The sequence below is a fragment of the Drosophila serrata genome, unplaced genomic scaffold (genome assembly GCF_035046125.1).
Source record: "Drosophila serrata isolate PLE 108 unplaced genomic scaffold, ASM3504612v1 contig_362, whole genome shotgun sequence".
In the NCBI taxonomy this organism is placed as follows: Eukaryota; Metazoa; Arthropoda; class Insecta; order Diptera; family Drosophilidae; genus Drosophila; species Drosophila serrata.
In genome coordinates, this window is record NW_028257260.1 from 1,215,706 (window position 1) to 1,231,763 (window position 16,058).

Here is a 16,058-nt window from a genome sequence, read left to right on the forward strand (position 1 = left end):
GTGTATACAACACTCAAAAGCTCGAGTCAATTATGTGGACAAGTCGCACAGCTTGAGCTTGTTAAGTAAGCGTTGTCGTCTTACTTTTTCTCTCTTTTTTTATTTATTTATTACTTGTGACTTGAGCAGAGCAGTGTATTATTCAGTATTTTTTTCATTGGATCTTTTGGGGTTCAGTCTTGACTACGGGTCAGGCAATAGGTCAATCATTTGAATTGTCTTTAAGTGTTGTAAGTTGAACTGTGAAGAGAACTCTGGTGGGACTGGTGAGTTTGTTGAACTGCAGTTCGAGTGACTCAACTGATTTTGTTATAGATCTAATAATATTTGTTGCCTTAAAGTTTAATTTAATGAGTAAAAATAAGCAAAAGTTTACAAGGAATAAGATTAAGGATAAGGTTATCGCAAAATCTCATTTCTCATTAATTTGTGCCAACGAAAAGTGAATTAAAAATTAGTTCACCAACAGTAATTTACCCCTTTTTTTCGGTCAACCCCTTTTTTCCTGGGCTGTCTCCCGTCAGGGGTCAAAAAGTCAACTTGTGAGACAGCAAAATACGAGGATTTCCCTATCAGGACACGTGCATCGACGCGGCAAGAGGCAAGGCAGTCTGGGGAAACAGTTGCCAGCGACACATTAGGCCATACCCAGTCCTTTTCTGGTCGGGTCAATAAATTATCAACCAAATGGCAGCCAGGAACGACAGGATAGTGGAACATGGAACAGGACACAGGGGATCCTTAGAAGGCAGTCAAGCGGCAAAGCAGGACAACGGCGGCTGCCATCGCCATCGCTCGACACCATCACTTTGCCGCCAAACTTGGTCGTGCGGTCACCTGAAACGGTTGCCCAAGACAACAAAAAAAAAAAAAAAAAAACTACCCAATACAAGTCATAAAAATAATAATAAAAATACCAAAAACAACAACAGATAACAGCTGCTTGGACACGCCTCCCCCTCAAGGAAGATTGTCTATTTGTAAGCCGAACGATTTGTGCATTTATTTGCATAAACTTTTAGCTTTGTTAATATCCTATACATTAAAATTGTTATTAAAAGGGAATTGTATTTTAAAGACAAATTTCAGGAAGTGAGAAAAATTTGTGGAAAATAAAAATGATTCAATAAGAACTATATATTTAGGAAATTTCTATTTAAAAAGATTTTTGGAAGGCTGTTTAGGCTTTGGTTTAAGGTTAAAATATTACATGTAAATATTAACTAATTAAATATTCTTTTTTAAATTTAAAAATTACTAATATAACACATTAAAAGGGTTAGTTATGATATATATTCTCTCTGTGTTATTAGTGGCTGCCTTTTTGTGTTTACTTGGCTTTAAAAGCAGCTGCTCCTGTTGCCTTTTCAGCTTTTGGCAGCCCCTTCTTTTTTCTGGCTCGCCCGCCGCCACTTAACCCCAAAGTGCACTGATAGTTTTAGGGTTGACTTGGCTTCACTTAACTTTCCCGTACTCCTTTCTTTGCTCTTCCTTTTCCCGGCTCTTTTTCCACATTTTCCCCCCTTTGGCTTTTCTTTTGCCCAGCTTATGCCCAGCTACAGTGTGGCTTTCAGCGATAGAAATCTGTATAGAAAATGCGCCAAGTAGTGCCTGGCTCTGCCCGCTGATGAGTCATCAGTGGGCACACACACACACACACACATACACATACAAAAACACACATACACACACACATAGAAGCTCCCTGCTTTGCATAATTGTGGGAGGGAGTGAGGGAGAGGGGTTGTTGTGGAGTTGGGCTCCCTTTTTCTGCATTCTCGTTTGGGGTTGCAAAATAACAAAATGCCATAGCATACTTTTTTGCGCGCTTACTGAAGATGGAAAAACAAGGATAAATGGCGGGCGGAAGGAGGCTTAAAAGGGAGGTGGGGCGGTGTACTTAGGACGAGGACCACGCCCACCGGCCGGCGTCTGCCCTAACCCAGTTATATATACAGTTATGCGTACATATATACATGCAGACCTACACCTAAAGGCACATAGTTGGGGCTTGTAAATTTAGGAAAAATTTATAAAACAAAAATATGTTTAATTATATAAAATAGAAAAAGGGAAACTTTACTTGAAATGTATATTTTTTGGGTTATAACATTTTAAATACCATTATTTTAACTCTCAAAATAAACTTTTGTGAAAATAAAATATTAAATATATTGAGCATTGTGTTATTTTTTTATTTCTTTCCTTTTATTTATTTGTTTCTATATTTCGCTCTCTCAACAATTATCCCCTTTTGTATTAATTTCTTTCTATATTTATTTATTTTCTACAAGTTTATTAATTTTGTTATAATTTTCTAATAACGAAACCTATTTCCCTGCTCGTAACTATATTTTTAACCGCAGTGGAACATTCAAAAGGAAAATAAAGCAGAGCCAAAACCGCATTTTGGCTAAAGAAAAGAAAAACAAACAAAAAAATAATAAAAGAAGAAAGACAGACTTAAGTTAAACAAAAAGGAGCAACAATAAGGGAAAGAAAATGTGTATTAGATTCAAGAAAGTCATTTCCTGTACTTAGCCACAAGTAATTATACTCTATGCAACAGGTTTTGGGTTTTAGCCTTTTTATTAGCCATCAAATAATATTGATTTAACAAAATGCACAACACCACACTCCGAACACTCCAGAAATATTTAATGAAAGGAAAGAAATTTATTCACCGATTTATGGTTTAATAAATAAAGCATTATTTCTTGATAGATTTTATGTTTCCTATTTTCTTAAGCTGCTGCTATCTTTTTTACCTTGATTATTATTATTATAAATACATTTTTAAGATATAACTTCTCTCCTATTTCCTTCAATTAATTAGTTATTTTTTCCTTTTCAAAATTAGTCACGTTTCCCGCTTTTCCCCTGAGACTTTAGGGTACATTGCCTTTTGGCTTGGACTTCTTCCAAAATTAATTCCATAATATGCCAAAAAACTTTAAATGGCCACCGGGTTGGACTTTTTTTATTTCTTTTTATTTTTTTTAGGGAGTGAAACTAAAGGAAACTCCAGACGAGGGTTGGACCCAGGACCAAGGGAGTCCCCGTTTTGTAACCGCTGGCAAAACAGCGAAAAGCTCTCTCGGCTAATACAAAAAAAAAGGAAATCCAGTGAAGGGAATGACGGGGAAATGTGGAAATGTTTGGGAAATGGAATTGGAATACGTAAGAAACTGGGCGTGTTTTTCTCCATCAACGTCATCGGCCTCTTTGTTGACATTTTGTGCATGTCAAACGTGCAATGACACCAAACACAAATCATTTACAGTGGGAACTTCTTTCAATTGTTGAAATAAATACATAAAAATATATAAGAAACAAGTATTCCTTTGTTAAGAAGATATAATTAGCTTTATAATTTAATTTTTGGTACAATTTTCTACTCCCTCAAAAGTATGTATTAGTTAATAATAAACTTTCAAAGTGTGTTCAAACTTCTCCAAATTTTATTAAACCCTATAAGTCAGTGGTGTTTCAGGTCCTTAAAAACATAATGTAAACAATCATAAATCAGACAATTGTTAAGAGTTTAATAACTATATTTTATGTTCAAGTTATAGTTTACGTAGTCATGTATTCCCCAACACAACTCTTAGTACCATTTTCGAAGGATCCCCTGTACTTCCTTGTACAAAAAAAAAAGAGCAGGACAAAGCACGGAAGTGGGGATAGCGGAAGCGTCTCCAAGGTATCAACACACTATGACAACAAAAACGAAACACGAAAATGGGACAAACTGTAAAGGGAGGACCATTAACGGTCGGCAAACATGCAAACAGCGTTTTTTTTTTCCCCTCTCTATATAGTTCGATGGAACGGGGAATCCCAGAAGAGAGTGAGTGGATACGAGGGACAGGACGTGACCCCTTGGCATGGCAACAGTTTGATGGTACGGTTCTACAGAGTTGAGAGCTCACCGAAAATTAGGTGTGACAACCCGAGCCCAAGGGGACAACACACACAGGTAACCCAACTGGGAAACCAAGGTTCACCCACACACGTTTAGTGTCCACTCTAATAAGGCTAACTCAAACCCTCAGAGTGTGAGTGTCCTTTGTGTGACAAATTAGGCAATTCGTGGAAAAATAATAAACTTCCTGCATGCAAAATATGGGACACAACGTGACTTAATTTAATTTACAGAACATTTCACAGAATTGTAATTAATATTGTTGTTAAAGAGTGGGAGGGGTTTGGTTAAAAATGGCTCAATATATTTCAAAGTTTAAAAAGATTGTCTTGTCTTTGAAATAACTTAAATAGAGACATCACATTTATTTGATGTCAATTAATCAACCGCTTTAATTGTCAGTTATTTATTTACGTGCTTCATAATCTAATTAAGGCCCTAAAAAATGGTAAACTTCAAGTGTAGCTCAATTTCTTTAATTACTTGTACACATTAATTTGATCGTTTCCCTGTAAGAATCATGTAATTTCTGCTTTTTTGCTGTTCTTTTTATCAAGCTTAAAGCATTAAACAAAACAAGAAGTAATTGACATTGTCGTGCCCTTCTGTAGGTTTCCCAATCTCTCGTTAAACAAAATTAAGTAAAATTACGACCAGACACGCAGCAGCAACATTGAGGAACTGATTCACTGAAGCAATCATCAAGTCAAGTCAGAGTCTGACTTGGAATCAGATGAAATTATGTAGCTGAAAGCGATCGGTGGCAATTTTCGTGTCATTTCGTTGAGGTTGCTCAAGTTCAAGTGGTCTCCTCTCATTTCCCCTCAAAATATATTTGTAATTTCACTTACTTTTCTACTTACTGACAGTTTGCCTTTCTCCCATCGTTACCATGAGATGTCAAATGTCAGTTATGTGTACGATTTCAATATGTTTTCAATTGCAATTGCTGAAAAGGGTTTATGAATGCAGAGAGAAAAACTGCAGAAAATGGTAAAAGTTTATAAAGAAAAGTTTAGAAACCAAATATCACAGGATAAAAGAAAAGGATATACATGTTGATGATGATTGTTGATTTGTTGTTGAAACCTCAACAACCCTTGAAGCATTTTTGTCGTCTCTCTGATGCCAAATTTAAGTGGAATTGAAACTGATTATCAACAGATATATGTTAATTAATTAATTAAAAATAAATTAAGGTAAGTACTAAAACTGTTCTTAATAATATGAATTTTGGTATCAGTTCTTAAAGAAATGTAAACAAGTAGTGTACATTTTTAAAGAAAGAACCGATTTTGAAATCTTATAATGAAAGTACCGGCAATTTTAAGATTGTATCTAATTCTTTTTAGAAGTTTTAATATTTAATGCATATTCACGAATTAATTAAAGTAATCTTTTTGGCTTTTTTGTTACAGAAAAAATTCCCTTATGAGAGAGAGAGAGAAAAAAACTGGATTAGATGGGAGCAACAAACGCTTTTAACTAAAACAAACAGCAAAAGAGTTGCCACGTGCCAGGACCTCATAAAGGGTATCCGTACAGGGGGGGAGACTCCTGGCTTCGGTTTTGGTTTCAGGCAAAGGACGAGGCACCAGGACGATGACTCATCCATCCAGGCATAACGCCAGCGAGTGAATTGAATGAAAACGCAGCCACCAAAGGACCAAAAACAAAGGGAACGGGTTTGTACTTAACATCTGACATGAAAAACGAGACGAGACTTGAAGCGAGAAGCTATGGGAGTTATATATCTGGATACAGTGGAGCACGTTTGAGAAGATATTATTAATTTTCTAAAGAAGATTAATTAATAAATAATATAATAAATAAATAACTGAAGCTATGCAACATCAATGTGTTGACAAAGGCACCAGCAGCATGTTTCTAGCAACATGTTCTTAGCAACATATTCTTATGCTTTTCCTTGAGTTCTATTAAAATTGTACTGTTTTCTTGCTGTTTACGAATTATTTGTTTCGAAATTGAATGATGAATTCCACTGTGCGAAAGGAGGGCAGTATAAATGAGATGGGGAATCCCCTTGAAGGCTTGCACCCGCATTCCAATGCACACAAACATACACTCACATTACGAGCTCTGAGCTCTGGGGGTGTGTGAATGAATCGAATGAATGGAGTTGGAGTTCTTTTTTTTTATGTTGCATTGCAGGATGCCGGAGCATCTAGTATGACTTTGGGTTTCAGTGGACGTTAACGACTTGCAAATATTGTCTGTATGTTGTACATATTTAAAAAGCAGTTTTTGGTTTTACAAGCTATGTGCAACGAGAGGACATGATGATGATGATGTGGATTGTGTGGGAATTTAGAAGACACAGAGAGAGAGGCTTAAACGTTAAGACTTTTGAAGGGTTTGGGAGTTGTCCCAGTGGGAAGTTGAATAGCTTTTAAAAAAAATATTGTTAATAATGTAAGTGTGCATTAGTTTTAAGCCTGGTTTCTAATATTAACCATTACCAGCAGGTTTCAAACTTAAAGGGAACTGCTTATAGGAAATGTCTTAATATTCCTATATTGAATGTCATTTCTTATTGCTTAATATCTATGTATATTGCCCTGTTTACACACATTCTAGCCACAAAATTGCTAGTCATTTTTGGCTGCCCAATTTTGGACAACAGCAACAGAGAGTTTTCCGCCCAAGGGGCATCCCCCAAAAAACACAAACACACACACACACACACACACACTGGCTGTCCCTTTTGCACACAAATCGATGGATACATTTTCGTGGGCAAAAGGGTACTTATTTCCCTTTGCACCGGTAGTAAACTTGTGTTTATTGTTAAAATTAAGTATATATAGTTTAAATATTTTTGGGATATATTAATACATAATCTTTAGATGAAGAAAGTAAAATACTTCATAAGATTTTCCCTGTGCTTAAGTGCAGAAAAGTAGGCTATGCCTTTGGTAACGCTGTTCCTAATGCCCAAAAATTTCTATTACTTTTGCTATTAATTACTAATATCAATATTTATAAAATATATGTTTACATACAAATATAAATACTAATTTTTCCAGTGTCTCGGGATTTGTTTTGATAGCATTTTAGACTCCTGCTTCTGTTTTTGACAGCGAAATCAATAAAGGTAAACATTTCGATGCTTTAACGGAAGGAAAAGAAAACCGGGGAATGTTTTGGGTGGAAGCAGACACCTGTGGACACCTGTGCACAGGAAGTGGCGAGCTCTAAAAATATTTTGATATCATTCCGTATGAGTGTGTGTGTGTCTGTTTTTTTTTCTGCTTCTACCTCACTTCCATATTTAAATTCCCAGGCATTTTGTTGTGCAACGTCATTAGAGTCACGAAGCTCCGACAAAGACGACGAAGAGAACAACTAAAAGAGGAAGCCAGAATTGTAATTGTTATGTGCGTAATGTTTTTTTTTTTTTTTTTTGTTTTAACCCATAAAAGGGGTTAAAGAGCGCCCGAGTAACCGTTAGAAGTTGTCGGTAAATTAACAAAGAAACCAACTTTGGGGAATCATGATCACAACGTGAGAAAAACTTTTAAGCTAACCCTCTTTCTTTGGATTATTTAACACAGGTTTTACTTGTCTTTAATCTTTTGCTGGGGATCTCAGAGTCTGATTTTTATGATTTATTTCATCGTGAGGGGAATTTTCGAGGCACAAAAATCAGGAAAATAGAACAGATTCAGAGATAATATTCTTTATGCTTCAGGGTTTTATTGTTAAAACCTAGATTATACTATATGACAAGAGTATATTCCAGATTTATAATCTATCTACGCACAAGATTTTTTATTTCATTAAAATTTAAAGCCTTCAATTCACACTTTAAATACTTTCCCCCCTCAATTTAAAGCTTAATTCAGCTTAAGCTTCTTATAAACTCCTTAACTTCTTAACTTCTAATTCCATTAAAAGTACTTTATTTATTAAACGACAATCAACCTAAGAAATGACTAATTTTTGGGTTGGGTAAATACAAGTAATAATACAAATGACATAGGGAAGCCTTAGTCTGAGTACTCGTAATGCTTTCTTTCCCTTTATTTTTTTTTCTGTCGCAGTTGATCGATTTTCTTCAATTTGGTTGCATTAAATATGCCAAAAGATACTCCAGACACTCCCGCCGACGAGTTCTTTTAAACCCCTCGTTTCCCTTTGTCGTGTAGGTTGTTTTTCCATATATATATATCCTATATATTATATGCGCATAAGCCGAAAAGAGATGGAATGCAAGCGGAAGCGAGACGGGCATAGAAGCCGAATAAATGACGAGACAGTTAACCTCCTTTCCCTCCTCCTACACTCACATGATTCTCCCCCTGACCTTTCACCCCCCAAAAAAAGGCCTCCCCTTTTTGCGTTGTAGCCAAAAGTTTGATTGATTCGCATGAATCATGTTCTCAAAGCGGAGACAGACCCAAAAAGGAAGTACAGTCTAACCTGGCTTGTATTAATGATGACATGCAGAATCCTGCATGAAGTAACTGTGAAATATTAAATCATTTTGAGGGAAACAACTCCTTTACTTTAAATAAACTTTCCATTTAAAACAATATTTTTAAGACAAAAAACGTTAAACAATTTGTAACTTATTTCCAAAACAAAGGTCGTTTGTACATTTTCGAAAATTAGTATTGTCAAATCAACTCAGTGAAGCTTTACTGTACTTCCACTCAATAAAATGACGTCTCTATCTTATTTGGGGGGTTGCAAATTTCAGATTTTAATCGGACTACTTAACAATGGAACTTTCAGTTCAGTTGCACTTTTTATTATAGCATTTCCTTCCTTGGTCATTTTCTCCCCCTAATTTTCTGGGAGGGTGAGCAGTCCGGAGACGTCATCAAGTTACAAAATTGGCGCCAAACTGGCGAGACGTAATCATTAAAGAAACATGAAGCTAAAATAGCAAAAATTAATGACAAGGGGGCGAAGGCTAGGAATAAATGTGGAGCGGAGTAAAATAGCAACCAAGGACATCACATCAGGAGCAGCAACTAGCGCAGCTTCCGTGTTTGAAGGACTCTGGGGGGTAATGCGGTGTGAAAAATCAATGGGCCTTCAACTCGACACTCCTTTGGCTCACTCCTACCCCTATATATCCTGCTCTTGCTCTCCATTTAAACTGCGTATAAGGAAAATTCTGGGTTACAAGGACCCAATAAAAAAAGGAGAGAAAACCACAGCCAAAAATAAGGAAGTAATTTACACTTATTAAAGAGAGAAAAACCAGAGGAAAATGTGGAGATTTAATATCCCAAAAGACCTTAGATATATGTTTAACATTTCTCGTCAAGTTGGATTTGGGTTTGTATCATTTTTCAAAAGGTTTAAACAAAAGCAAAAAGCATGCTTTTATTGTTGCTATTATGATTGTCATGGCTCCCACACACACATACACAACATATAAACCCACAAAAAATAAAAGCTAAAGACAAACTAGTTTTTCTTCAAAGTTCAAGCAAACAACTTTTTCAAAAAAAAAAAAAAAAAAAAACCCATAGAAATCAAATGCAGAAAATACCAGACAGAGTTCAGCTTTTAATTTTTCACTTTGAAAGCAAAGCCTAAAACTCACAACCAAAAAATTTAAAACTCAAGGGCAGGCAGTTCAGCAGCCTGAGGAATTTTACAATTTCGGGTCATAGCTGTTGATTTAGCTGAACTTTAACCCAATTCAATTGAACTTAACCCCTGCTGACTGTGCTTCATTTACAAAAGAGGCGTGGCCAAAAAGAGAATATGAAAATAGTTTCGTTTTGGGGGAAAGGAAAACAGACAAAGAAAAAAGGGAAAGTAATACTAAGCTATAATCGTGTATTTCCCCCAGGGAGAAAATATGTAACACAGAAAAGAATGATAAATTACTAGACGTGTTTTTGATTTCATTTTGGCTTTTGTTTTCATTATTTCCCGCTTTGAATTAATCATATTTTGTTTGGATGCGTCAGTTGATTTTGTTAATGGACAATAGCCAGATGATTATAAAATCAATATTTTAATAGACTTTTTATTTCATTAAGCACTTGAGAAGGTTCTTGGAAGTGTTGACTAATTTTTGAAGATTGCAAATAGTGAAATTAATTATGAATGCATGTGATTCAATCTCCTTCTCGCTCTGGCTTCAGGGACTTGCTCGCAATGTAACATACAAGCAAATCAAAGTTTAAAAACTCATAACTAAGCCAAAAAAGCATTAATTTCAAATCGGAAAGCTGTTTCATGTTAGTTTTTACCAGGTTAATAAATCTGCATACTAAATTTAACACTTAAAAAAAATTGAAATTTTTCCCATTTTTTGAAGATTTTAACGATGTAACCCCTTATAAAATTTTGAAAAAATTTTCAAAATTTTTTTTCTTCAAGAGATGTCTAATTTGATTCGGCTAATCATGCTGATCAAGAATATATATGATTTATAAGGTCGGAAATGATTCCTTCACATAGTTTTGAGCTTCTGACTAAAATTGTAATACCCTTACGACCATGAATCTATGTTTCCATTCATTTTTCTTAATATTTTGAATATTACTAGCAACAGACAAATTGCAACCACACCCACAAAAAAAAAAAAAAAATAAGAAGAAAAAACAGAAAGAAAATAAAAATCTAGAGCAACCAACGACAAAGATTGTCATTAACATCAATGTGCTAGAAAGAAAATGAAAGAAAAAATAGGCAGGAAAATAAAGCCCAACAGCATCTTTCTTCATTATTATCATAATCATCATAATCACTGGATCTAAAAATAACAGCGAACGCATTGCGTTATGCATTTGCAACAACAAAAAAGAGCCACACCAACGCAACACAGTCAGAAAAAAAATACAAGAAAATTAGGAACACTGAAAACAAATTAGTCGCAGCTATTAATCTGTCGACCAGAGGAAACAAGGGTATTATAAATTATAGTCAACCGAAAATGTATTTAACAGGCAGAAGAAGGGATCTTCTGGCTCCCTTAAATATATATATTCTTGATCTACATCAAAAGGCGAGGTTATACAGTCAGAACTCAGATGGAAATAAGTTTAGTTGCAAGATAAGTAATTAAACTTGAAATTATTCATTTATTAAAGTTAAGTTCCAAGGAACATTTGTCTAGCATCTTTTGATTAGCAACATTTGCCAACAACATTTGTATCGAAACATTTTCTTGTGCATTCTGTAAAGTTTGATTAAAGTTTACATTAAGCATTAATATGCACAAAGTTAGCATTTTCTTGGTATTAATTATATAATTAAATAATATTCATAGCACTAAACCCAAATCATAGATTTTATTTCAGTGCTTTAGCACAAAAGTATCATCAGAGACAGAAAAAGAGCAGCGACGTCAGTCAATGACAACAATAAAAGTATGTCACTCTGAATCACAGAGCCGTATAGATGGATATAGATAGAATGCACACAGAGAGAACACGTCACACAAAAATTGAATACAAAGTAAATATAAATAGAAGAGAATTTAAAGGCGTCTCATGTAATGCAAAATATGATTCAAATTTAGGCAATGACCCAAATACAAGTCAAACACTTGAATAATAAACTTGAACTTTTGTGACACTTTCAATTAGAAATCATAAAAATATATATGAATATATATTAATACTCAAAAATATTTATCTTTCATTTTGTAACAGTGTAATTGAAACCCACCCAGTCCAACGGTGAGCATAATCAAATGGTTATGAATACAAAATTATATAGAAAGAAATGTCAGTAATTTAGCTTATTAACTGACTATGATAAAATATGAAAATTGCACAGCAATTTCCATTCGTTGTGACATATTTATGTGCATAAAAAAAGGTGCAATTATTTACCATTAAATTTGTATTAAATTGCAAAATCTACATAGACTTTGTTGTATGATTAAAGAGGAAACTTTACAGTACCAACTATTATGTGTCATAGTTTGTAATCTATTTAGTTTACTCAAACTAAGTGATTTTCTTCACTCATTTTCTTTCAGCTGGTCAAGTTTTAGCCTGTATATTATCAAATATTTTTAAAATCAATAAATGTTAAATGTTATATTAAAATCTGCCTGCCAGATGGTCTCAAGCCCAGTTCAGAAAAAACGACTTATAATTCTCTTGGGACTTGGGCTTAAAACTTGATGGATGTTTGGTAACTAAAAAACTGTTCCGTAATATTACGTAATGCACATTTAGCTGGCAAACATAGTTCTTCTGTTCTCCTTTTTTTTCTTTTCCCCTCCAACAATTTTTCTCTTCATTTTTTTTTTTCTAAAATATTCTCAACGTGCTTGACCATCCGGTCAAACTGGTTTTTTAGATATTACCTCTTTATTTTTCTAACACTGTACCTGTTCGTACAAATGTACCCACTTGCTGGGTGAGTGAAAGAGATGGCTATGGCGAGTAACAGAGACAGGAAGAGACAGAGGGAGATAGGAAGAGTGGGGCCGAAAGAAAAGCGCACACATTTCCCACTATTAACCCATTTTAGTTTTGGTACGTGTAAAAATAAACAACACACAATTTTCTCATTCCTGTGTATGTGTGGGTATTTTCTATTTCTTTATTTTTTTTACTATTTTTTTATTGTCTGGCATTTGGCCATCTGTTGCTATTCTGTTGGCGGCGCTGCTGCCTGCACATGTTCTTAATGTTGTTGTTCTTGCCAATTTGTTATTGCATAGTAAATTTTACTGTAAATGCAGTAGGGAATTTTGGGAATTTAGGAATTTTAGAACTACTAATTTAATAATAATTAATTTTAATATATTCCTTATTTTTGTATTATTTATACAAATTTTAAACTGTAAGGTTTCTGATATTCCTCATTACTATTTTTGAAAAATTCTAGAATATTTTTTAAATTTTTTTGTATACTTACAAGTATGCCTAAGAATTTTTATATTCTCTTTCAAAATATCATAAAACTAGTCACAAAAAACATCTATACAATAAAATTGATAAGTTAAATATGTATATTAAAAATATACAAATATTTTGTAAACATTTATAATATATTTATTCTTAATAAACCTACTAAATTATTTAATTAAGTGTGTTTGAATAGAGACCCAACTTTTATTATTTATAAACCTACTAAATTTCTTTACTAACTTTGTTGAAATAAAAATGCAAAGGAAATTTCTTCTTCTAATATATAAAACTAGTTTTCAGTACAGCAATATTTTTACAAACGTTTAGGAATTTAGAAATGTTTTATGCTTTTTTTCTGACGGCACGTCACGCTTTTTTGCTCTTTTAGCCCGCCCCATCACCGACTCCTCACCGATTCCTCACCAATGAGGTCATCACTTCCACCAACCAGACAGAGAGACAGACAGACAGACAGCCCTCACTAAGTCCATACATTTTATTATTATTTTGTTGTTCTTTTTCAATTTAAAATTCCGCATTTTTTCGACTGAATCAGAATTATGACTCAATCAAAATGCAATGGACCCAAGTACACGCTCTACATCAAAAGGTAATCAAATTGTTCATAAAACAAACGAAACGAAACGTGTTTTATACGTGTTTAGGAAACAGGTTCAAATGGGTCTTAAAAAAAGAACAGAATTACTCATATGAAGACGATGACATGACTTCCTCAATGAGTTCTGCATCAGCACAAAAATAAAAAAACACGAAATATATGCAAGAAATTCAAGGGAAGGGAGTAACGACAGACAAATCATATTTCAAAATAAATTTCGAAATATATTTTTGGTAAATTCGGTGACAAAAATAGATCAACAAAAAAGAGTAAAACAGGAAAAAACATTGCTCTATTTTTGCTAGACCGAAAACTAAATACTCTTTGGGGTGAAAACTAAGCTAATAAAAGGTGATTATGTGGGTTTTAGAGCTTTTTTAAGCCATGAGTTTTATAGTTGAAATGATTAAGTACTTTTTATATTAAAGCATAAATTAAATGCTAAACCAGGTAAGACTTTACGATGAACCAATTAGTTAAGCTTTTTAAAATACCAAAACAAAGGGCAAACAATATCAAATTCCCTTTAAATGGGCTGCCTGCTGTTTGCTAATAAATTAAAAATACTTGTAATCACCCGAAATATTTCGTAAAAAACTGAAAAAAACAACTAGACCAAGTCAACAAGGCCGAAAAAAAAATAAACAAAAAACTGTGTGTTTTTTTTTCTTTTCAGAGACTGCTTAAATTTGATTTATAGGAATTAAAAGAGAGGGCGCACATAAATGTGTGTTATATAGATATCAAAAAAGATATCTAGTAGCTACAATTTCTTCAGTTTTCTTCTCATTTCTATATATAATATATATATTTATTAGATCTTTAACTTACTCTGGCTCTGGTTGTCCATCGGCTTCACATTCAATAATGAATGGATTGTCACTCTCCTTACTTTGTTGTGCCACTTTGAAGAGCAGCTCCCCGGGTGCCGGTTGTTTGGTGATTCTTGGTGGGGAGTTGGCTAAAGATATAGGAAAAAAAAAAAAGATATAGAATCAGGGGAGATATATAGAGATCGATGAGCACTGGTTCCCTTGCACCACACACTAATTGATGGCATAAATTAAGTCTTGATTATTTTTAGATTCTTAACAAAAATTGTTGACTAATTTCAAAGCAGCAACAAAAAAAAGTGGAAAAGTGTTCTCCCAAATTTATATACTCAATGGGATTTTCCTTTTTGGAAAAATCTCAAGTGATCTATGATCAATTTGAAATGAGTTTCTTTCAAATTCTATTTGAGGCAAATGTGCACCTGAGAAGAGCTGCAGGGCTATGAAGTAATCCCAAGTGAGTTATGGAAATGAAGTCTCTTGTATTTATTGGCTTAGAGATTATCAAGGAATTTTGTACAAAAAGCTATATTTATAGGGGTTTTTTATTTAAAGTAAATTGTATAAGTCTTATTTTAAGTCTTCATTAATTATAACACATAAGTTCTGGGTTAATTTTCTGTCAATAAATAATTTTATTTGGATATTTTTATAAAGAGCTTATGAAGGCTATATTTATAGAGGTTTTATTAAAGGTTAATTTTATAGGTTTCATTTTAAGCTTTCATTAATAAGAGTACACACTTTTAAGCACACAAATTATGGTTAATATTTATGTAAATATATATTTTTCTTTATATGAAATCTATATCTCTTTTTCAAATATAATTTGACTTTAATTTTGTTTTGCTATTCAATTTGTCAACATTTCTGTCCCTATCCAAAGTAGTATAATTTATTGTTTAATGTTAAATATATTGTTAAATGAAAATACACTCACGTCTTGTCGTTGCACATGCACTGCCCAAAATGGCAGCCACTAGTAACGCGGCCAGCATCGTTGACTGCCGCCACATTTTGGTCGTTTTGCTCCTTGTTTCGATTCTACTTATATATATATATATCTTTATATATATATATTTATATATTATTAGGAATGTGGAATGTTTGTGTGTCTGTCTGTCTGTGTGTCCTTCTACCGTTCCTCGGTTGGTGACTCTTAAATATCAAACAATTTTCCCACTAATGAAAATTGCATGCGAGCCGAGCTTTTATTACTTTCCGCCGTTGCACTGCAAATAAGATTATTACAACGATGATAATGGCGTCTGGAAGTTTACACTTTTCAATTGCAATGACGACGACAGTAAAAGTTTAGCACGTTCTCTTGTCTGCAATGAAAATGGTGGAGAAAAATAGAGTTGGTGAGTAATGCGATTATTTAACATGATTTCAAACAAGACAGGGAAAGAGAGAGAAAAGTATTCCCTTAATGACTACCAGATGTCTCATTAAATGCGATTCTTTGTCTACGAAAGAAGCTATTTGAAATGTTTCTTTATACTAATTTTATTATAGCAACAACAGCAGCTGCAGCACGTTAAAATTATGTTAATGTGCCAATTTTTATACCTTTGCAGGGTATTATAACATATTTTTATCTAATTTAATTCATAGCTATTTTTATTATTATACAATTTCGTTTTTAGTTTAAGGATAATCGGAACACTGTATAATATAACTGCCAGAGAAAAGGTTGTTAAGTGAGGATCAGTAAGTATCTTTCAACAGTAAGTATCTAGGAACATTAACTAACTATGATCAGTAAATAACTCTAAACAGTAAGTATCTATGAGCAGTAAGTAACTCTGGACAATAAG

General features: G+C 33.7%; 1 protein-coding gene and 1 long non-coding RNA gene across 14 annotated transcripts in view; one reads left to right on the forward strand and one right to left on the reverse strand.

Annotated features, from left to right (window-relative positions):
- The window catches only part of Nrg (Neuroglian), a 45,318-nt gene that overhangs the window by 12,852 nt on the left and 16,408 nt on the right, over window positions 1–16,058 (reverse strand). For 10 of the 13 annotated variants that reach the window (XR_015273079.1, XR_015273081.1, XR_015273080.1 and 7 more), the window contains exons 2-3: window positions 15,179–15,470; window positions 14,237–14,366 (exon numbers count right to left, since the gene is read on the reverse strand). Coding sequence is in view for 9 of the 13 variants with exons in the window: in XM_020946519.2 (XP_020802178.1) it covers window positions 14,237–14,366; window positions 15,179–15,254 (206 nt within the window). In the remaining 4 variants the exon portion in view is untranslated. Of the gene's footprint in view, window positions 1–14,236; window positions 14,367–15,178; window positions 15,471–15,520; window positions 15,570–16,058 lie in introns of all 13 variants that reach the window. The other 3 variants (XR_015273078.1, XM_086839073.1, XM_086839075.1) reach the window with 1 other exon arrangement.
- On the forward strand, window positions 74–1,138 carry LOC147642726 (uncharacterized). Its single transcript, XR_015273082.1, has 2 exons — window positions 74–266; window positions 525–1,138. It is a non-coding gene; the product is annotated as an uncharacterized LOC147642726 (long non-coding RNA).